The sequence below is a fragment of the Panthera leo genome, chromosome F2, assembly GCF_018350215.1.
Source record: "Panthera leo isolate Ple1 chromosome F2, P.leo_Ple1_pat1.1, whole genome shotgun sequence".
Taxonomy (NCBI): Eukaryota; Metazoa; Chordata; class Mammalia; order Carnivora; family Felidae; genus Panthera; species Panthera leo.
The window spans coordinates 63,874,343-63,897,682 of NC_056695.1; the positions used below are offsets into that span (position 1 = coordinate 63,874,343).

General features: G+C 36.6%; 1 protein-coding gene across 3 annotated transcripts in view; it reads left to right on the plus strand.

Annotated features, from left to right (window-relative positions):
* Nucleotides 1–23,340, plus strand: part of LOC122211179 (MDM2 binding protein) — a 91,676-nt gene that overhangs the window by 1,523 nt on the left and 66,813 nt on the right. For all 3 annotated transcript variants that reach the window (XM_042924315.1, XM_042924317.1, XM_042924316.1), the window contains exons 3-10: nt 3,958–4,031; nt 4,128–4,276; nt 6,540–6,598; nt 8,290–8,434; nt 9,593–9,710; nt 17,416–17,550; nt 19,598–19,692; nt 20,498–20,570. In XM_042924315.1, the coding sequence (XP_042780249.1) occupies nt 3,958–4,031; nt 4,128–4,276; nt 6,540–6,598; nt 8,290–8,434; nt 9,593–9,710; nt 17,416–17,550; nt 19,598–19,692; nt 20,498–20,570 (848 nt within the window). The remainder of the gene's footprint in view (nt 1–3,957; nt 4,032–4,127; nt 4,277–6,539; nt 6,599–8,289; nt 8,435–9,592; nt 9,711–17,415; nt 17,551–19,597; nt 19,693–20,497; nt 20,571–23,340) is intronic.

Sequence of the window (23,340 nt, forward strand, 5' to 3'; positions counted from 1 at the left end):
TTTGACCAGCCTTTGCTTTGTAAAAATCTCATCTCCTTTGGTTTCTATTGGCATTATACAAATCCGTCTACTTATTATTTTTTTTTTTTATAGTTATCTTCTCTTTTACTTCCTCTTCTTGGCCTCTGAGAGTGTCTTTCAAGGGCTCAGAAAAAGGAGATAACCAAAACAGACCAAATTAAAAGCTGAAGGAAGTTTCTGGAGATGCTCCGGGTAGGGTGCTCATTCATGCTGCCCTAGTCTGTTTTGGTTATAAATGTTCATACTGCCCTAGTCTGTTTGCCAAGTTGTGGTTGTACTCATTACTTTTTCAAGTTGGTATAATTTAAGTCAATACTACTGGTATTGCAAGAAAGCTTTTCTTTCACTTATGCCTCGAAAGTATACATTGAAGAAATATTGGGAGCATTATAGGAATTCTTGTGATAACTTTTGCTTCCTGTTTGGGTAGATAGAAGTTTCTTGTCCAAGGGGCGCCTGGGTGCCTCAATCTGTTGAGCATCCGACTTCAGCTCAGGTCATGATCTCTTGGTTCCTGAGTTCAAACCCCACATTGGGTTCTCTCTTTCACAGCAGCTATTTTTAGAATCCATTTACATTAGATTTGAATGTCACTTTTGGTGTTAATCACTTTTTGCTTCTTTGCTGTGCCTTTATCTTTTTTTTTTTCCTTTTGCCAATTTCCTCTTCCTGTTACCCATTTTTGTAAAATAGGTAAATTTATCACTGGGAGACAAGAAGGAAACACAATTACATATTTGTCATCTATTCATATGAACTGAATAACAGCTATGCAGTGACCAATCAGCAACAAACTTTGAAAAGTAGTAATGTGATTGGTCACTGATCATGATACACATCTTTGATTTATGTAGTGATTTGTGATATGAGAAGCTAGCAGTGAAGTTTTGCTTTAGGCAATTACAGTTGATTAATAAACCATGGTAGCTGGAGTTTGAGCCCTGTTTTGGGGGACCAGGTGTTATTTAAATCATGGGAACTGAAATCTGCATATCAGAACCATGCAAAGAGATTGAATTTCTTACCCTGTGAACATTATTGCTTTCAGTAATATGGCAAGTCTGAGAAACTGGAAGTATAATATGATTATAATTGAGATAAGGCTGGAGAGATAGGCATAGCAATGTGGAGGACTTTGTAAATCATGTCAGGGCTCTTGGACTTCTTCATAATGATAATTAGCCATTAAAGGCCTTAGTGAAGGAAGAGATCTGGTGACATCTGTGTTGTTGAAGTATTCTGGCTACAGTATAGTGGACAAATTGGAGGAAAGTATAGGTATGAGGGGGCTGCTGCAGAAGACCAGCTAAGAAATAAGAGAGGTAGCCGAGGTAGAGGAAAATGGATCTGAAAGAAATTATGGAGGTAGAATCCACCTGACCTAGTGTTGCATTGGTGTGATTCGGGAGAAGGGTAGTGTGAGAAAGCAATCAAGAATGACATTAGATTTCTGGCTTGGGGATAGTATAGGTGGTGGCATTTAGCAAGATAGGAGAATTAGAGTTTGAGGCATGGTTGATGAGGGGCCATAAGACAAGCTGAGTGAGAGCCCAGCACAAGCTAGCACAACCCCCCCGCCCCGGTGGAATATGTGTAATATTTCTCAGGCACTCCTGGCTGCCCAAGAACAAAGGAAAGGACAGAAAACAAATGGTTAAACTGATAGAGTCTCCATTAGTTTACAAATATCTTAGTAATATTACAAGAAAAAACAATCTTATTAATAGCCTAATCTCCAGGGACTCCCTACCATCTTAATGCTAATGCTTTGCTAGAGGGAAAAACAACCTTAGCTTGATGATAGCTAGGCCTCCAGTAATCTGTGAGTCCTCTTTAGCATATGGAAATCTCTTCAAGAAACTCCCTCTTGACTTTATCTCCCCCAACTCCTTGCTATATAAGTAGTCACTGTTCACAACCCCAGTGCTGCTCTTTCTGCCCACAGGTCCTGTCTCCTTGCTTTAATAAAATCACCTTTTTGCACCAAAGGACATCTTCAAGAATTCTTTCTTGGGTCAGCTCTGAACCCCCTTGTCACCCCAAGACCTCATCAAATGACATGTTCAATTCGGAACATGTATTTAGTTGCCCCGTAAGATGTCAAATTGAAAATGTTTTGCAAAAGTTGGATACGTGTGTCCAGAACCCGAAAGGCAAAGTAAGGCTGGAGATACAGATAATAGAGTCATCAATATGTAGGTGTCAGTCCAAACTATGAGAAAGGATGGGATTGTTTATGGATAGTGAGAAGAGCAGAAAATCTTGAACTGAATCCCAATATTTAAAGGAACTGAACACCAGTTTTTTTTTGTTTGTTTGTTTGTTTTTAACGTTTATTTATTTTTGAGACAGAGAGAGACAGAGCATGAATGGGGGAGGGTCAGAGAGAGGGAGACACAGAGTCTGAAACAGGCTCCAGGCTCTGAGCTGTCAGCACAGAGCCCGACGTGGGGCTCGAACTCATGGACCTCGAGATCATGACCTGAGCCGAAGTCGGACGCTTAACCGACTGAGCCACCCAGGCGCCCCTGAACACCAGTTTTTAAAGGCATGAGGAGTAGCTGGAAAGATAGGTTCCACAGAAATCAAGTGTTTTAAGGGGAAAGTAGTCAACTGTGTCATCTTTCATTCCTTTCTTATTCTTATGTTGAGAGATCAAGTAACAACAGTGGTAAGAGCTATCAGATTTTATAACGTTAGTTATTGGTGCCTTTAATGAATGTAGTTATAATGAAGTTTTGGAGTGATGCTGGGGTGGTCTGGAACCGAAGGCCAAGAAAGAATTCTTGAAGACCTCTTTGGTGCGAAAAGGTGATTTTATTAAAGCATGGAGACAGGACCCAGGGGTAGGGAGAGCTGCATGGGGTCATGACAGGTAAACTCATTATATACCCTCAGGTTGGGAAGGGGTCAGGGATAGAGCAAGTCTCCAAGGAATTTTGGAAGCAAGGTTTTCAGGACCTTCAGGGGCTACCTGTTGCTAGGGAAACATCATTTATTACCGTTTAATAAAACCTCAGTCAGGAGACCCTTCAGTTGTATATCAGGGCCATAAGCTTGGAGTACGATTGCTAGCATATATCTTGGGGCAGTTGAGATAATGGAAGTAGATTTACAGGATCCTCGAGGTTGGGATAATGTTAAGCTAAGATTCTCTTTTGCCCCTAGCAAAGTGTCATCCTCCAGGCGGCTGAGCTCCTAGAGGGAGGTCACTCTGCTGGTTTCAAGGACTTGTCATTGGGCTATAGGCAGTAAGGGGATTTAATTTTTCATTTGCCTTAGTTTCCCACATTACCATGGCAAGTACTTAAACCCCTTTCCTTTGTTCTTGGGTAGCCAGGAGTGTCCAAACAATATTCCACTGGGCCAAGGGAGGGAGGGTACCCACCTGTATTTTGCCCTCAACTTGCCCCACACTCCCCCATCAGTTACAGTTGCATGTTGGATACACAACAACATTTTGAAATGGCTTTAGAGGGGAGTAGAAAATGTCATGAGGCTATTGTTTTATCTCCTCTCTCTCTTTCTGGCCAGGCTGAACCAGACCTTCGTTGTCTTTGAAGAGGGAACTAGATCTCTTACCATCACTTACGCAGTTTTGCATGACTCAGTAGTAATTAAGTGGGTGTTGGGGTTTTTTTCTTGGTAGGTTTTAGTGTTTGAAATGATGATTAAAATAGTATGGATTTTGAGTTGTGACAAATTAAAAGTATTCATTGTGAGTGAATAATTTTGCTCTTTGGGCAGATTGTTCTATTTAAATTTTTAGAGATTTTAAAAAGATCCATGTAATATATATGTATATGCATATACACATGTATATCTTGAAGAACTATATACGTAATAAAAATTATGTAATTCTCTAAGTATAGATACTATAGCATCTGCTTATTTGTGATACGCCTTTCTTCTAATAAGCACGATTTTGTTTTCAAGCATGTTCGGTAGGCGGCATACCTGCTCCCAAGAAGTGGTTCTTTGCAGTGCAGGCAATATGTGGATTTTATCAGGTAATAGAAATGAAAAAAATAGGCATTAGTGAATGTCTTTGCCAATGTAAGTAATTTCAGAAACCCATTATTTAACGCAATCTTTTGATATATTAGTTTTGCAGTTCTCACTGGGAAGAGATACATTTTGGTACAGAAAAAGATGAAATTGAAGATGTTCTTCAAACAAATATTGAAGAATGTTTGAGCGCTGAGTGTTTTGAGGAAGAAGATAGTAATAGCAGAGAATCATTATCCTTGGCTGAGTATGCTTATATGGTTTCTATAATATCTTTAAAATATTTTAACAGTACACAGTATTTCAGCCACAAGAGTGAAAATGAGATTTTTTTAGCAGCCATAGGAAGGAAATTTTAGTTATTGAAATTTTCAACTCTATTTTGGGAGATAGGCAATTTGGGCCTTTTATTTGAATAAAACTGTAAAGTGGAAAAATTGGTATCTGAAAATATCTAGCTTCTTAAGCTTACACAATTGCATTAATCATAAAAAGTGACATTCTAACTAATATGTCACTTTTTTTTTAAATTTTTTTAATGTTTATTTATTTTTGAGACAGAGAGAGACAGAGCATGAACGGGGGAGGGGCAGAGAGAGAGAGGGAGACACAGAATCGGAAGCAGGCTCCAGGCTCCGAGCCATCAGCCCAGAGCCCGACGCAGGGCTCGAACTCACGGACGGCGAGATTGTGACCTGAGCTGAAGTCGGACGCTCAACCGACTGAGCCACCCAGGTGCCCCAATATGTCACTTTCTTGAAGATGAATTCTGTCTGATTATGAATTTTAAGAGCTTGAAGAGAAACTTGAATGTAATGGAGCGCCTGGGTGGCTCAGTTGGTTAAACGTCCAACTGTTGGTTTGGGCTCAGGTCATGATCTCACAGTTCCTGAGTTTGAGGCCTGATAGCACAGAGCCTGCTTGGGATTCTTTCTCTCCCTCCCTGTCCCTCTGTGCCCCTCCCCCACTCAGGCTTGCTCGCTCGCTTTCAAAATAAAATAATAAATAAACATTAAAAAAAATAATAAAGTAATTGAATTGTTAAAAAATTTTCCCACTATCAAAATCTAGGCCAGTATGACTTCACCAAATTATTCTCCCAAATATTTAAGGAATAGCATCCATTTTAGATAGGTTCTTTCAGAGATGAAAAGAGAAGGAAAACAACTCATTTGTAGGTGTTGACATGATCTTGGTTCTCTCTCTCTCTCTCTCTCCTCAAAATAAATACACTTTTAAAAAAAGAAACTTGAATTTGAGGTTAATAACTGGCATTCAAACTCAAATTATGATTATCATTTTGCTATTTGAGGTTGATATATATGATTTATTCAATTTATGTGTATCTTGAGCATAGAGTTTCTGCGGATTATATAGATGATTGGCTTCACTTTTAGGTTTTTTGAATTGTGGTATAATATATAAGTTGGTCCAGGTGATATAAGTTGTGATTATTTTTCTCTTCATGAAATATCCCATCTTCGACTCATAATTAATACCTTTCATTTTAGTCTTCCATAATATTTCATTACAAAAACTACTTTTGTTTACTGTAGTAATCATATATTATACTTCTATAAATTACTGCAGACTTTAAAAATTCTGTTTTCCTGTTTTTTATTTATATTTGTTTGTACTGATTAATGAAAGGATACATTGTAGAACCAAGGAAAGGGTATAAACCCAGGGCTCAATAAAGGCAGTTTCTAGTTACTTGATTGTGGACCAGTCACTTCATTTCTCTGGTCCTTTATTATCTTGTCTATACAGTGTTGAGATCCTTTTAGGTGATTTCTAAGGTGCCTTCTAGCCTTAGAGTTCTTAGCATCCGTGTTTTCCCACCATTATTAAAAGATAAGGAGCGTAAAAGTAATTATTTCTAGTAAGTGACCAAACAGTTATTTCCACAAGAGGGAGCTTGAAAACTATGCTTTATCATAAGATGCCTTAAGTTTTCTAGATAATGGCAGGTTTCTAATAAAGGGTTTAAGTAATTTTATGTTATACAATAGATTTTTGAAAAAGAAAAATTCATCATTTGGATAAAATGAAAAGATTTTGAAGAATTGGAGGACATCATCCTATTTTCCAGTCAGGGCTGTTGTATGCCATTCAGAGAAAAGCAGTATCCTTTTTTAAACACTTAGCAATACTGTACTTTTAGGGTTCAGAAAAATGTTTGGTCTATTAGTTATGATTTATATTTAATGTACTAGATATAATTTAGGGAGTTTTTTTCCCTTTTTATTGTTTGTTTTTTGGGGATGTGGCTAATAACTTGGACTCTGAATCCTACTTTCTACACCTGCTAGTTATGTGACTGTAGGCAAATTATTTAAAGTAAGGATAATAATATTATAGTAGTGCCTCGTGGGTTGTCATGAAGATCAAGATAATGTATCTAACATACTTCATAGTATCTGGCACATAGATTCATTTAGTTAATATTACCTGTTATGATTATATGTAATGTGTATGTGTGTGTTTTCTAACTTACCCTTTTGTTTTAGCCTGTATGAAGAATCTGCAGAAAATTTGCATCAATTGTCTGACAAACTTCCTGCTCCTGGTAATATTTTATGACTACTTTTGGGAATATGTCTTATCTTATACTTCCTATGAATGAGTGATGAATTCAGCCTTTATGCTTATGTTCTCACTTCTAATTTTGAAACTCAAAATGAAAAATAATTTCTTAATTGAAGTTGATATCAAACATACTTCACTGCTTTAATAAAGTATATTACTGAGACACTACAGTTCTCTTGTTTTTATTTAGTTAGAAAAACATTAGAACTTAGAAAATTAAATACCAGTCTCCATTTCCTTATTTAGTTATTACTGAAGAATCTTTCCACTATATACCATTGTTTTACATAGTACGTTCTGTAGAACATGAGTCCTATAACAATTCCTGGAAAAACAAGTTCTTTAACCTAGATCATTTTGGCAACATCTTTTAAGGTGTGTGGTCACTGTATACTTTATCAAATAGAAAATTCTACGGTAAAAGAAGCCCTTCACTCAGCATTTGTTTACAGAGCCCCCCCCCCTTTTTTTTTTACAATAATGACAAGTATATTTTATGAAATACTGTGTCATGCTATTCTTTTTTTTTAAAATTTTTTTTTTTTTCAACGTTTATTTATTTTTGGGACAGAGAGAGACAGAGCATGAACGGGGGAGGGACAGAGAGAGAGGGAGACACAGAATCGGAAACAGGCTCCAGGCTCCGAGCCATCAGCCCAGAGCCTGACGCGGGGCTCGAACTCACGGACCGCGAGATCGTGACCTGGCTGAAGTCGGACACTTAACCGACTGTGCCACCCAGGCGCCCCTGTGTCATGCTATTCTTAAAGCTGTAGCCTCTCTGAAATTTATCTTTCCTTGTGTCAATCAAGTAGCTGGCATCTAAAACCTGGTATAATTTGGCATCTGTAAATACTTTTGAAGAGCTTTTCTTGAATATTTTTCATTATTGAAAGTCATTTATTAAGCACACATTTGTTGCATCTATCATAGATCATGTATTGTACTAGGAGCTGAGTATGTAATGATGAGTAAAGCAAATGTGATTACCATGAGGGACTTGAAAGCTCACAGTTTGATCCTTATATTCAAAATCCTATCTTAGTATAAAAGATTCTATGTGGGAAATAACTGAATACATAGATAAATAAACATACCAATTTTTTAAATGAAATGTGTCAAATTCAGAATATGCATTGAAATATGCAATTGCTGTTTTAGCAAAATAGAAAGCTTTCATTATCAAATTTCTGTTTGGTTCGGTTTTGTTAACATTTTCTAGGTTTTTTGGTAAGTTTATAAATTTATAAAATGTGAAGTTTCATGAAGTTATACTTTTTTCTTAGGAACCAATGATATTGTCAATATAATTGAGTTTTCTGAGTGTTTTATTGTCCTATAAAAAGAAATAATTTATTTGACCATTACAATTTTATATTAATTCATTCCTTTTTGTATAAATTAAGTATAGAAAAATGTACTGAAATTGCACAGATTTTTTTTCTCTGTTTCTCTGTTCAGTACAACAATAGCATTGATGATCTCAAGAGCAATGTGTATAATTAAGCATTGGTACATAACTGGCAAGTAATTATGATAGAGTTCATTGTTTTCTGTTATGTTAGCTATTTCAAGATAACATGGCTTTAAATCAAATGATGAACATTTAGAAATTTTGAACTTCTAAATGTGTATTTTTGTAATTATGAAAATGCCTTATTCTCTTTCTAGGTAGAGCAATGATAGATGTAATACTGTTGCCTTCTGACAAAGATCCTCCCAAGTTGAAAGACTGTTTACCTACTATAGGAGCATTAAAACATTTAAAGGAATGGTATTCAGCAAAAATTACTATAGCAGGAAATAATTGTGTAATGTAAGTTTCTTTGTTCATATTTGGTTGCTGTCTGTGTAATCTGTTTTCACAATTAACATGCCATCCTAATTTTAATAACTTATCACTTGAAGATTTTGTTTAATGTTTATTTTTGAGAGAGAGAGAGAGAGAGAGAGCAAGCGAGCATGAGTGGGGGAGGGGCAGAGAGAGAGGGAGACACAGAATCCGAAGCAGGCTCCAGGCTCTGAGCTGTCAGCACAGAGCCCAATGCAGGTCTCAAACTTATGAACCGTGAGATCGTGATCTGAGCCGAAGTTGGACAGCCAACCAACTGAACCACTCAGGCATCCCGATGACTTTTTTAATGTGATAAGATAGTTTTATGTCATACTGTTATTACAGGTTTATTGAGAAAATCTGGATTTTTCTTATTTCATATTTAATATTTCTGAGATATTTAAGTGTTTAATAAGTGTCATCAATGCTGTTTTATAATCATTATTGAGCATTAATTATCTAAACACACTGTGTGCTCTTAAATAGGTTTGTATTGTCCATTGAGCACCATGATGAGTACCACGGATACACTGGATTTGTGATGTTGTATTTGTTTTTTTGTTTTATGTGCGATGTAGAAATATATATTGTTGTGATTTATATTTTAGTAAGGATCAATTGTATATTACTGTTTTGATCCTTAAGTATTCCATTGGATTTATTAACTTTGTGATTTTCTTCATTTAACAAGTGTGTATTGAGTACTGACTTTATGCCAAGCACAGCGATAGATGCTGTTGAGTTAAGAAGGTGCCATTTGATCTTGTTCATTGAAATACAGGGAGAAATAGGAATGCTGATAGTTATGATAGTCTGTGATAAGTACTATTATGGATTCCATACAAGATGTATGGGGAAAAATTAGGAGAGCAGTTCTCCCTTTGAACATAAAGGACTAATATTAAATCTGTGTATGTGTATATACATGTATGTATCTGACACACTTAAGCCAATATTAAATGGACATGTGATAGAGACTCCCTCAGAGAGTGACTTAAGGAACGTTCTACAATATTAGTACATAAAAGCAGCGGTAGAAACTTTGCATTTTTGCCTGTTAGGATTGTAGTTAACCATAACCATTAAATCTAAGTAGGATATGAAACCCTGTATTTAACTATCATAATCCTTTATTTATAGAAATTATCAGAAAATTGCAGAATACCTTTCTGCTAATGTCATATCTTTAGAAGATCTCAAAAATGCTATTGACTCAAAGGAATTATGGAGGGGAAAGATTCAGATATGGGAAAGAAAGGTAAGTGGATTTCTCCGTTATCACCATTTGCAAAGCAGGGCTTTCAACTTTATTTACAACGCAGATAGTTTAAATGAATCTGAATGAAAATGTACCTTATAAAGATGTTCTAGAATAGCAACATCTGAGAAGAATTTTCTTTAGTAATAGAAGTATTCTTCCTGTGTTAATGCAGTAGCCACTAGCCTTATGTTGCTATGAGCACTTTATACATGACTACTTCAACCAAAAAAATTGAATTTTTAACTTTATTTTAATTAATTTAAATAGTCAGCATGGTTATGTTTTGGACACTACAGTTCTAGAATCTAACGTTCTTTTAAAAACAGAATTTGTGGGGCGCCTGGGTGGCTCAGTCGGTTGAGCGGCCGACTTCGGCTCAGGTTATGATCTCACGGTCCGTGAGTTTGAGCCCCGCGTCGGGCTCTGTGCAGACAGCTCGGAGCCTGGAGCCTGTTTCGGATTCTGTGTCTCCCTCTCTCTGACCCTCCCCGTTCATGCTCTGTCTCTTTCTGTCTCAAAAATAAATAAACGTTAAAAAAATAAATAAATAAAAAATAAAAACAGAATTTGACATTAGTTGAGTTCATGTTGTTTATCCAAGCTGCTTTATTTCACTTGATCTTAGCCAAAAGGCCGAGAAGCGATATCCAAGCTGCTTTATTTCAATGCATGTATAAACCACTGGAAAACTGCTTAGACCATATTCTTTTACCTATACCACTTTACATGATCACTGCTCTCTACTAACCAGCTCTCTAATTTTTTTTTTTATTTATCTTTTTAATTTACATCCAAGTTAGTTAGCATATAGTGCAACAATGATTTTAGGAGTAGATTCCTTAATGCCCCTTACCCATTTAGCCCATCCCCCCTCCTACAACCCCTCCAGCAACCCTCTGTTTGTTCTCCATATTTAAGAGTCTCTTATGTTTTGTCCCCCTCCCTATTTTTATATTATTGTTACTTCCCTTCCCTTATGTTCATCTGTTGTGTATCTTAAAAGTCCCCATATGAGTGAAGTCATAATGATATTTGTCTCTCTGACTAATTTCACTTAGCATAATACCCTCTAGTTCCATCCACGTAGTTGCAAATGGCAAGATTTCATTCTTTTTGATTGTCGGTTAATACTCCATTGTATGTATACGTATATGTGCACACATATGTACACACATATGTGCATGTATGTACATACATACATACATACATACATACCACATCTTCTTTATCCATTCATCCATCGATGGACATTTGGGCTCTTTCCATACTTTGGCTATTGTTGATAGTGCTGCTATAAACACTGGGGTACATGTGCCCCTTTGAAATGGCACACCTGTATCCCTTGGATAAATACCTAGGAGTGTATTTGCTGGGTCGTAGGATAGTTCTATTATTAGTTTTTTGAGGACCTCCATACTGTTTTCCAGAGTGGCTGCACCAGCTTGCATTCCCACCAGCAGTGCAAAAGAGATCCTCTTTCTCCACATCCACACCAACATCTGTTGTGTCTGAATTTTTGTTAGCCATTCTGACAGGTGTAAGGTGGTATCTCATTTTAGTTTTGATTTGTATTTCCCTGATGATGAGTGATGTTGGGCATTTTTTCATGTGTTGGTTGGCCATCTGGATTTCTTCTTTGGCGAAGCGTCTATTCCTGTCTTTTGCCCATTTCTTCACTGGATTATTTGTTTTTTGGGTGTTGAGTTTGATGAATTCTTTATAGATTTTGGATATTAACCCATTATCTGATATGTTGTTTTCAAATATCGTCTCCCATTCTGTCAGTTGCCTTTTAGTTTTGCTGATTGTTTCCTTTGCTGTGCAGAAGCTTTTTATTTTGATGACGTCCCAGTAGTTCATTTTTGCTTTTGTTTTCCTTGCCTCCGGAGACGTATTGAGTAAGAAATTGCTGCGGGCAAGATCAAAGAGGTTTTTGCCTGCTTTCTCCTTGAGGATTTTGATGGCTTCCTGTCTTACATTTAGGTCTTTCTTTCATCTATTTTGAGTTTATTTTTGTGTATGGTGTAAGAAAGTTCATTTTTCTGCTTGTCGCTGTCCAGTTTCCCCAGCACCATTTGCTGAAGGACTCTATTCCATTGGATATTCTTTCCTGCTTTGTCAAAGATTAGTTGACCATACGTTTGTGGGTCCATTCTGGGTTCTCTATTCTGTTCCATTGATCTGAGTGTCTGTTCTTGTGCCAGTACCATACTGTCTTGATGATTACAGCTTTGTAATACAGCTTGAAGTCCAGGATTGTGATGCCTCCTGCTTTGGTTTTCTTTTTCAAGATTACTTTGCCAGCTCTCTAATTTGAACACTTTTTTGTAACCTTACAAGATCCCAGATTTCTCAACTACAAGATGAAACTGATTAGTTCAGCCCCACTAATCTTAACTTTCTGTGAGGCTCCAATTTTATTTTGCTATCTCTTACAATGAATGAATATGTTTGGTGGCTTTTGTAAGTTATGTCCATGTTAAAATAAATATATTTCTAGTATTGTATATATATATATATATATATATATATATATATATATATATATATATATATTTTAATTTTTTTCAATATATGAAGTTTATTGTCAAATTGGTTTCCATACAACACCCAGTGCTCATCCCAAAAGGTGCCCTCCTCAATACCCATCACCCACCCTCCCCTCCCTCCCACCCCCCATCAACCCTCAGTTCGTTCTCAGTTTTTAACAGTCTCTTATGCTTTGGTTCTCTCCCACTCTAACCTCTTTTTTCTTTTTTTTTTCCTTCCCCTCCCCCATGGGTTTCTGTTAAGTTTCTCAGGATCCACATAAGAGTGAAAACATATGGTATCTGTCTTTCTCTGTATGGCTTATTTCACTTAGCATCACACTCTCCAGTTCCATCCACATTGCTACAAAGGGCCATATTTCGTTCTTTCTCATTGCCACGTAGTATTCCATTGTGTATATAAACCACAATTTCTTTATCCATTCATCAGTTGATGGACATTTAGGCTCTTTCCATAATTTGGCTATTGTTGAGAGTGCTGCTATAAACATTGGGGTACAAGTGCCCCTATGCATCAGTACTCCTGTATCCCTTGGGTACATTCCTAGCAGTGCTATTGCTGGGTCATAGGGTAGGTCTATTTTTAATTTTCTGAGGAACCTCCACACTGCTTTCCAGAGCGGCTGCACCAGTTTGCATTCCCACCAACAGTGCAAGAGGGTTCCCGTTTCTCCACATCCTCTCCAGCATCTATAGTCTCCTGATTTGTTCATTTTGGCCACTCTGACTGGCGTGAGGTGATATCTGAGTGTGGTTTCAATTTATATTTCCCTGATAAGTAGCGACGTTGAACATCTTTTCACGTGCCTGTTGGCCATCTGGATGTCTTCTTTAGAGAAGTGTCTATTCATGTTTTCTGCCCATTTCTTCACTGGGTTATTTGTTTTTTGGGTGTGGAGTTTGGTGAGCTCTTTATAGATTTTGGATACTAGCTCTTTGTCCGATATGTCATTTGCAAATATCTTTTCCCATTCTGTTGGTTGCCTTTTAGTTTTGTTGGTTGTTTCCTTTGCTGTGCAGAAGCTTTTTATCTTCATAAGGTCCCAGTAATTCATTTTTGCTTTTAATTCCCTTGCCTTTGGGGATGTGTCGAGTAAGAGATTGCTACGGCTGAGGTCAGAGAGGTCTTTTCCTGCTTTCTCCTCTAGGGTTTTGATGGTTTCCTGTCTCACATTCAGGTCCTTTATCCATTTTGAATTTATTTTTGTGAATGGTGTGAGAAAGTGGTCTAGTTTCAACCTTCTGCATGTTGCTGTCCAGTTCTCCCAGCACCATTTGTTAAAGAGACTGTCTTTTTTCCACTGGATGTTCTTTCCTGCTTTGTCAAAGATGAGTTGGCCATACGTTTGTGGGTCTAGTTCTGGGGTTTCTATTCTATTCCATTGGTCTATGTATCTGTTTTTGTGCCAATACCATGCTGTCTTGATGATGACAGCTTTGTAGTAGAGGCTAAAGTCTGGGATTGTGATGCCTCCTGCTTTGGTCTTCTTCAAAATTACTTTGGCTATTCGGGGCCTTTTGTGGTTCCATATGAATTTTAGGATTGCTTGTTCTAGTTTCGAGAAGAATGCTGGTGCAATTTTGATTGGGATTGCATTGAATGTGTAGATAGCTTTGGGTAGTATTGACATTTTGACAATATTTATTCTTCCAATCCATGAGCAGGGAATGTCTTACCATTTCTTTGTATCTTCTTCAATTACCTTCATAAGCTTTCTATAGTTTTCAGCATACAGATCTTTTACATCTTTGGTTAGATTTATTCCTAGGTATTTTATGCTTCTTGGTGCAATTGTGAATGGGATCAGTTTCTTATTTGTCTTTCTGTTGCTTCATTGTTAGTGTATAAGAATGCAACTGATTTCTGTACATTGATTTTGTATCCTGCAACTTTGCTGAATTCATGTATCAGTTCTAGCAAATTTTTGGTGGAGTCTATCAGATTTTCCATGTATAATATCATGTCATCTGCAAAAAGCGAAAGCTTGACTTCATCTTTGCCAATTTTGATGCCTTTGATTTCCTTTTGTTGTCTGATTGCTGATGCTAGAACTTCCAACGCTATGTTAAACAACAGCGGTGAGAGTGGGCATCCCTGTCGTGTTCCTGATCTCAGGGAAAAAGCTCTCAGTTTTTCCCCATTGAGGATGATGTTAGCTGTGGGCTTTTCATAAATGGCTTTTATGATGTTTAAGTATGTTCCTTCTATCCCGACTTTCTCAAGGGTTTTTATTAAGAAAGGGTGCTGGATTTTGTCAAAGGCCTTTTCTGCATCGATTGACAGGATCATATGGTTCTTCTCTTTTTTTTTTATTAATGTGATGTATCACGTTGATCGATTTGCGAATGTTGAACCAGCCCTGCATCCCAGGAATGAATCCCACTTGATCATGGTGAATAATTCTTTTTATATGCTGTTGAATTTGATTTGCTAGTATCTTATTGAGAATTTCTGCATCCATATTCATCAGGGATATTGGCCTGTAGTTCTCTTTTTTTACTGGGTCTCTGTCTGGTTTGGGAATCAAAGTAATACTGGCTTCATAGAATGAGTCTGGAAGTTTTCCTTCCCTTTCTATTTCTTGGAATAGCTTGAGAAGGATAGGTATTATATCTGCTTTAAACATCTGGTAGAACTCCCCTGGGAAGCCATCTGGTCCTGGACTCTTATTTGTGGGGAGATTTTTGATAATCGATTCAATTTCTTCGCTGGTTATGGGTCTGTTCAAGCTTTCTATTTCCTCCTGATTGAGTTTTGGAAGAGTGTGGGTGTTTAGGAATTTGTCCATTTCTTCCAGGTTGTCCAATTTGTTGGCATATAATTTTTCATAGTATTCCCTGATAATTGTTTGTATCTCTGAGGGATTGGTCGTAATAATTCCATTTTCATTCATGATTTTATCTATTTGGGTCATCTCCCTTTTCTTTTTGAGAAGCCTGGCTAGAGGTTTGTCAATTTTGTTTATTTTTTCAAAAAAACAACTCTTGGTTTCGTTGATCTGCTCTACCGTTTTTTTAGATTCTATATTGTTTATTTCTGCTCTGATCTTTATTATTTCCCTTCTTCTGCTGGGTTTAGGCTGGCTTTGCTGTTCTACTTCTATTTCCTTTAGGTGTGCTGTTAGATTTTGTATTTGGGATTTTTCTTGTTTCTTGAGATAGGCCTGGATTGCGATGTATTTTCCTCTCAGGACTGCCTTCGCTGGATCCCAAAGCGTCTGGATTGTTGTATTTTCATTTTCGTTTGTTTCCATATATTTTTTAATTTCTTCTCTAATTGCCTGGTTGACCCACTCATTCTTTAGTAGGGTGTTCTTTAACCTCCATGCTTTTGGAGGTTTTCCAGACTTTTTCCTGTGGTTGATTTCAAGCTTCATGGCATTGTGGTCTGAAAGTATGCATGGTATAATTTCAATTCTTGTAAACTTATGAAGGGCTGTTTTGTGACCCAGTATATGATCTATCTTGGAGAATGTTCCATGTGCACTCGAGAAGAAAGTATATTCTGTTGCTTTGGGATGCAGAGTTCTAAATATATCTGTCAAGTCCATCTGATCCAATGTAGCATTCAGGGCCCTTGTTTCTTTATTGACCGTGTGTCTAGATGATCTATCCATTTCTGTAAGTGGAGTGTTAAAGTCCCCTGCAATTACCGCATTCTTATCAATAAGGTTGCTTATGTTTATGAGTAATTTTTTTATATATTTGGGGGCTCCGGTATTCGGCGCATAGACATTTATAATTGTTAGCTCTTCCTGGTGGATAGACCCTGTAATTATTATATAATGCCCTTCTTCATCTCTTGTTACAGGCTTTAATTTAAAGTCTAGTTTGTCTGATATAAGTATGGCTACTCCAGCTTTCTTTTGGCTTCCAGTAGCATGATAAATACTTCTCCATCCCCTCACTCTCAATCTAAAGGTGTCCTCAGATCTAAAATGAGTCTCTTGTATATATTTTTGAAGATAGGCAAAACTAAAGAAAGTTTCTTAATGTTCAGGGTGACATGGGAGCATGAGTTGGGCCTTGCATTTCTATGAAGATTTATTGCACTAATTAGTAGATTTTTTTTCCTTTTCAATTCACCCTTAATTATGGCTTAGTAAAACTTGTGCTAAGAAAATAGGAATTAATGTGATTGGGTCCTTCTTGCTGATTTTCATGCTGCCTCATCCTTACCTTGGAAAGTTAAACCTACAGGCAAACCTCTGCAAGTGATTTTAACATAAACAAGCCACACAGTCAGCTGGAAGAGTGTAAGATAAAATTAACGATGAGAATTGGTTTTGTATACATTTTTTGAAACTGCATGTTTGCATACAGACAAATAATGGCAGGGTTCTTTTCATGCAATTCTTCTATTGTTTTATGAATAGGAAATTAAATGTTCGTACCCCACAGGATGCATTTACAACTTTGAAATCACTTGCTTTGGCGGAGAATAGCTTTTAATGTAGGTGCATTGTAGTGATCCAAGACATAGATTCTAGAGTTAGATTGTCAGCATTCAAATCCCTACTCTATTTCTTGCTAATTTTGTGTGACCTACAGGGCAATATTTAGCCATTTGGTGCCACAGTTGTCTTCATCTGTAAGATAAGTGTAATAATAGTTCCTACCTCATAGATTTTTGTAAAGGTTAAATTATGTAAAGTACAAAGTAACCACTCATTAAATATTAGCTCTCATTGTTACCGTTACTATTAACACCTCTACTATTTCTACTTCTGTAGGAATTGGTCTTTTCGTCAACTTATTTTGAAAGCAAACTATGTGTGAGGCGTTGTCCTAAGGATTTGTGGTGAATAAGACAGACAGGCTTGTGTTTTGCAGAGCGTACAGACTGGTAGGAAGCCAGATATTGAACAAGTATATGTAAAGGAGGTTGTTTGGTTCTGTGGTTGCATGGATCGGCCTTAATATACTCTTGTGGGCTGCTGTAGGGCCAATGAGAGCTTTTCATAAAAAGATCCATGTGTAAGTTGAAACAGGAAGGATGTGTTCATAAATGGAGGAATCACATTTTGAGCTGAAGAATCAAAAATATATTTACATGTGGTTTTCTTCTCAACTTTTATATTGCATTAAGATGTATTGATCTTTGTAACTTTATTCATGATATTTGTAACTGTGTTCTCTTGGTTTCTTTTCAGTTTGGATCTGAAATTATTTTTCCTGAATTTTGTTTAAAGGGAGTCACTCCTAAGAATTTTAGTACATCTACTTTAAATCCTTGCATTCTTGCCAAAAAGACATTACCATCAAAGGATAAGAATATTTTACCAAAGGTAATCTATATTTAATTCATTTTCCAATCATCCATTCAGGCATATTTTTGTTCTTATAAGATATCTTTGAATCTTGAAAGTAACATTCCTAGTATATGTGCTTAAATGTGCTCACTTGCATAATTTTTATTATAACTGTAATTAAGTGCTTAAATTATACTATGTTATTAGCAAAACTATCATTAAGTTATTTATTTTTTTTTTTTAATTTTTTTTTCAACGTTTTTTATTTATTTTTGGGACAGAGAGAGGCAGAGCATGAACGGGGGAGGGGCAGAGAGAGAGGGAGACACAGAATCGGAAACAGGCTCCAGGCTCCGAGCCATCAGCCCAGAGCCTGACGCGGGGCTCGAACTCACAGACCGCGAGATCGTGACCTGGCTGAAGTCGGACGCTTAACCGACTGCGCCACCCAGGCGCCCCAAGTTTAAGTTATTTTTAAAATGGAATGATCCTAACCTTAGTCAATATAGGCCTGAAACTTCCTTTGGTTAGGACTTTGCTATGAGGCCTTTAAGACTCAGTTCGGGGGGAATGTGACACACTGGAAAAAGAACTGGCCTTGATGTTGGGTAGACCAGAGTTTGAAACCTGGCTCTGTTACCTGTAAGTTGTGGTAACCTGGGTAGATTGATTAATTCATTTGTGAAATGGAGACAAGAACACACTTACCTTACAAAGTTATTACAAAGTTTAAATGAGGTAAGGGATTCCAGTACCATACGTTTGCTTCTTTCACAGTTTAAGACGTGTTAGTTTGTGTCCCATATCTCCATAGATTTATTCTTAAAATGCAGGTAATTATAAAGTAAAACAATTTTAAAAGGGTTTAGTTGACCTTTTTTTTTATATTAGAAAAATAACATAAGATGTGTTTATGTAGAAACATTTTAGAAATTCACTTTGAAAGACCGAATTCAAGAATGTACAAAACAACAGTCGTGAAGTTACAATGATGTCAGATTGATGGGTAATATTTTCTGATCAAAGGGTAGTATAAAAGGGGCATATTTCTGATGTGAACACATTTCCCAATATTTGTTCAGAATGGTTACTTTAAGTAAACTACCATGGCCATCTTTCACAGGACTGTTAATAGTTTTTTTTTTTAATATTATGAATATTGTATTCATTATTCATTCATTCATTATTCAAATATGAATAATGTATTTAAATTTTGCTGCTATCGATGGAAATCTTAGGGTAAAACCTCTTTAATAAATGTCTCTGTTTCTCTCTCTCTCTCTCTCTCTCTATACATGTGTATATATGCACACATACACATATACTCTGTAAGTATATGTGTGTCTTTATGTGTATATATATGCATAATTGTATATGGTGAAATTACTCAGCTTTCTGCAAGTTTAAAACTTTGTGTAGTCTCCTCAAGATATGTTTGCTTTTCTTTGTCCTTCCAGTGACATACTCTCATCTCAACTCTTAAAATACCTGTCCTCCTTCACTGTTAGGTTCTGCCCAAAGAAATACTGCAAGTTTATTTTTCCAAGTGGAGCTATCTTTGCTAATTAGGACTAATGGCTTCACTGGTTCTCTTAATTTCTTCAGCATTTCTTTGAAGAATGTTATCTTATTTTTATTTTTATTTTATTTTATTAACCTCAACATACCACTCAATCTAAGTTCATACCAGAGAATCTTCTCTTTCTCTCTCTCAGTCTTGCAGACCCTCTAAATTTGTTTCTTCAACATCCTAGCCTCTTGGGTCATCTGTCTGTCTTACTGAAAATAAACACGAAAAGTTGAGAACTCCTGTCTTCTATTGCTTGCCTCTTTCTAGACTCATTTTCCCTCTGTTAAAACTCTTCAGTTACTAAGAAATCTCTATGTCTGTCTCTACTCTGAAAGGTAAAATTAGAATGGAAGAAACTCTTGTCTGCTATAGAGGATCTAACGTTTGGCTTGCATAATGTGTAAATACTTGCTTTTAAACATCCATTTTAGTGTTAAGCCCTAATTGCTAATTTATTTACTTTTATTTTATTTATAGAATTTAAAGTATTACATAATCTTATTTCTTTCCTAGGTTTTCCATTATTATGGCTCTGCTTTAGAATTTGTGCAGATAATAAAATTATCAGATCTGCCCTCCTGCTATATGTCGGACATTGAATTTGAATTGTATCCTTTTATTTACGTATTCATTTTAGATTATATTTGCTGTGTCACATAGAATGTTTCCTTCACTTTTAGATATTGGACCATGATGGATTTTTTTCTTTAATAATATTCAGTATATTTTTCATTGCCATTGTTTTAAGAGATATTCTGCAACTTGCAAAAACAAAAAAATCTTCCTTCAAGTACTACTAGATTTATGCGTCTAGAATAGGCAAAAGACTTTCTGGTATTGCTACTCATCATTAATGGGGTAGGGAGGATGGAGAAATGTTAGGAATCTGTGGAGAAAAACAGAGTAACTTACATACTCCTGAAATGTTCAGATGTTTCTCTCGCCTTCGGCAGGAGGGGTATATAAGCACCAGTCCACTGTATCTTTGTATGCATACTAAGGTAAATATAAATGCCATCTCACATACCTGCAAATATTCAACATATCTTAGACTCTCTTTTAAGAAAAGAGTTTTTAGAAATATACCTAAGAACAGAACATTTTGTATAAAAAGAAATTGTTGCCTGGAAATGGAACATTAGCATGGTGTTCTTAAATTTTTGTGCAGAAACATAGTTTTTACAAATCTCTTTTTCTCATAGTGTATGGGAATGCTTTTCATAGAAGCATTATTTCTTGGTATATTTTGAGTATTATAAAAATAATTTTCCTTAAGGAAAGGAGTAATTGTGAATTCTTACAGTTAAAATTTTTAATAATTTAAGCACCTTGTGAATTAGAGAATCAAACTTGTTTTAGGGAGTTGAATTATTTCTCAGTTACCATTGTATCATTTCTTTAACTTTAATGCAGAGGGTTGACACAAAACAATACCAAACAAAATTCCATGTTGCTATGGGAGCAGATTTCTTCTCTGCGTGGCAAGGTATGGTGGTGTTTTGTTTTGTTTTGTTTTAAGGATGTGCTGGAAAAGGAAATATAGGGCCCCTGAGTGGCTCAGTCGGTTGAGTGTATGACTCTTGGTTTTGGCTCGGGTCATGATACCAGTGTCATGGGATCGAGCCCCGTGTTGGGCCCTGTGCTGATCATGGAGCCTGCTTGGGTGTCTCTCTCTCTCTCTCTCTCTCTCTCTCTCTCTCTCTCTTTCTCTCCTTCTCACCCTCTGCCCCATCCCCTGCTTGCTCGCTCGCTCTCCCTCTCTCTCTCTAAAATATATTTACAAAAAAAAAAAAGAATAAAAGAGAATGTAGTTTGTTAATCTGTTTTTGCATAATGATTTTGCTTCTTGAACATAACATGATTTTGGTCCTAACAGATATTAAAATATTTTGGACTTCCCATAATAATACCAAAGTCCTCTGCAGACAGGAAATGATGTTGTGTTTTTAGATTTTCAAAGATAAGCTTCATGACTGATGATTTTGTTACTTTTAAAATTTGAGACCATATTATATTATTGTTAATCTACTTCAACGATCTAATCCTTCAACATGTGATTTCAGTTAGGTGAGGAGATACTCATATGCTTGCATTATCTTTTTCATGGTAGGACAGGTGGGTGGAAGTGAGAAAAGTTTCTAAAGCCTCACTGAATTATCATTTGTAAATTTTCAGTTTTTCTTTCTTAATTCTAGTGATGGTTATAAGATTTGTGGCTATTTTGTAGTTATTTATATAATGTAGTTATTAATAATTTATAGTTATTTAGATACATGTGTATATTAAACTCATCTATTTAAGGTCAACTACAGTGTTTAATGGGAAAAACCAGAAGTTTGCTTTTCTTTCTGGTTATTTGTTTCACTACTGTGTTTCTTTGAAAACAATTTTTGATTCACAGAATAATTCATTGGCAATATTTATATAACATTAACTGTTTTAACAATGAAGTATTTCAAACAGAGTTGCATGGAGAAAAATTATAATTATAGTTTCCCTATAGCACTATAATCAAATATTGGTTATAGTTCCCTTAGAAAATTGATATGGTAACAGAAATATGATTTTGGCCTTAAGATGCTTGACTGTACAGTAATTTCAAATTTTGACTTGCAGCCTCTTTTTCCAGGAAATTAAAATTTTGAGTAGTGCCCCAAAGTATTTATTAGATGAAGTAGCCTTTGAAGGAACAGCCTGAAGTGTGATATTAGCCTGTGTTTTCATCCTCTAAAGAATACCTAATATGCTAAAATTTGAAATTTTAAAACTTATCTTTTCTTATTTTTCCAACATGTATCCTATTATGTGCTAGATGCTGTGGTAGATATTAGGGATCTAGTGATGGATTGCACAGATGAAGACTCTCCTCATGGAATTTACATTTTGGTGGGAAAAACAGAAAACAAATAATAAGAATTATGAAGAAAATAAGCCAACTGCAATTAGAGTAATAGGGTGAAGGACCCACTTTAAACATCTTTACAAAAATATGCACACAGAAGTCTTGTGAAGTGGCATAGTAGAAACGAAAGAAAGAAAAAAGAAGGAAGCATGAAGAATAAAAAAAAAATCTTCCCTTTTTTTCTTTTCTTTTCTTTTCTTTTTTTTAACAGAGAGAGCGTGAGCAGGGGTGGGTGGGGTGGGGTGGGGCACGGGCAGAGGGAAAGAGAGACCACCTTAAGCAGACTCTGAGCTCAGTGTGGAGCCCAGCACAGGGCTCCATCCCACAGCCCTGGGATCATGACGTGAGCCAAAAGTGAGAGTCAGATGCTGAACCAACTGAGCCACCCAGGCACCCCATTTTGTTTTTGTTTTAACCCAAGTAACTAAATAGTTCTCTGTGTAACCTTATCTAGTTCATCTAACTTGGGGGGGGGGGCTCTTTATTCTAGGAAATGAGAATATCATTTATCATTAATAATCTCACCTGTTACCGAATAAGGGAGGGGAGGACCATGGTAGGGTAGAAAGTCTCAAGTGAAAGAGTATGTACTTTAGAAAACTTGGGTTTAAGTCCTAGCTCTGCCACTCACTGGCTTATAGCTTTTAAAATTGTAGACTGTACAGAGTGGCCAAAATGAAGAAATCAGGAGACTATAGATGCTGGAGAGGATGTGGAGAAACAGGAACCCTCTTGCACTGTTGGTGGGAATGCAAATTGGTGCAGCCGCTCTGGAAAGCAGTGTGGAGGTTCCTCAGAAAATTAAAAATAGACCTACCCTATGACCCAGCAATAGCACTGCTAGGAATTTATCCAAGGGATACAGGAGTACTGATGCATAGGGGCACCTGTACCCCAATGTTTATAGCAGCACTCTCAACAATAGCCAAAGTATGGAAAGAGCCTAAATGTCCATCAACTGATGAATGGATAAAGAAACTGTGGTTTATATACACAATGGAATACTACGTGGCAATGAGAAAAAATGAAATATGGCCTTTTGTAGCAACATGGATGGAACTGGAGAGTGTGATGCTAAGTGAAATAAGCCATACAGAGAAAGACAGATACCATATGGTTTCACTCTTATGTGGATCCTGAGAAACATAACAGAAACCCATGGGGGAGGGGAAGGAAAAAAAAAAAAAAAAAAAAAAAAGAGGTTAGAGTGGGAGAGAGCCAAAGCATTAGAGACTGTTAAAAAACTGAGAACAAACTGAGGGTTGATGGGGGGTGGGAGGGAGGGCAGGATGGGAGGGAGGACAGGGTGGGTGATGGGTATTGAGGAGGGCACCTTTTGGGATGAGCACTGGGT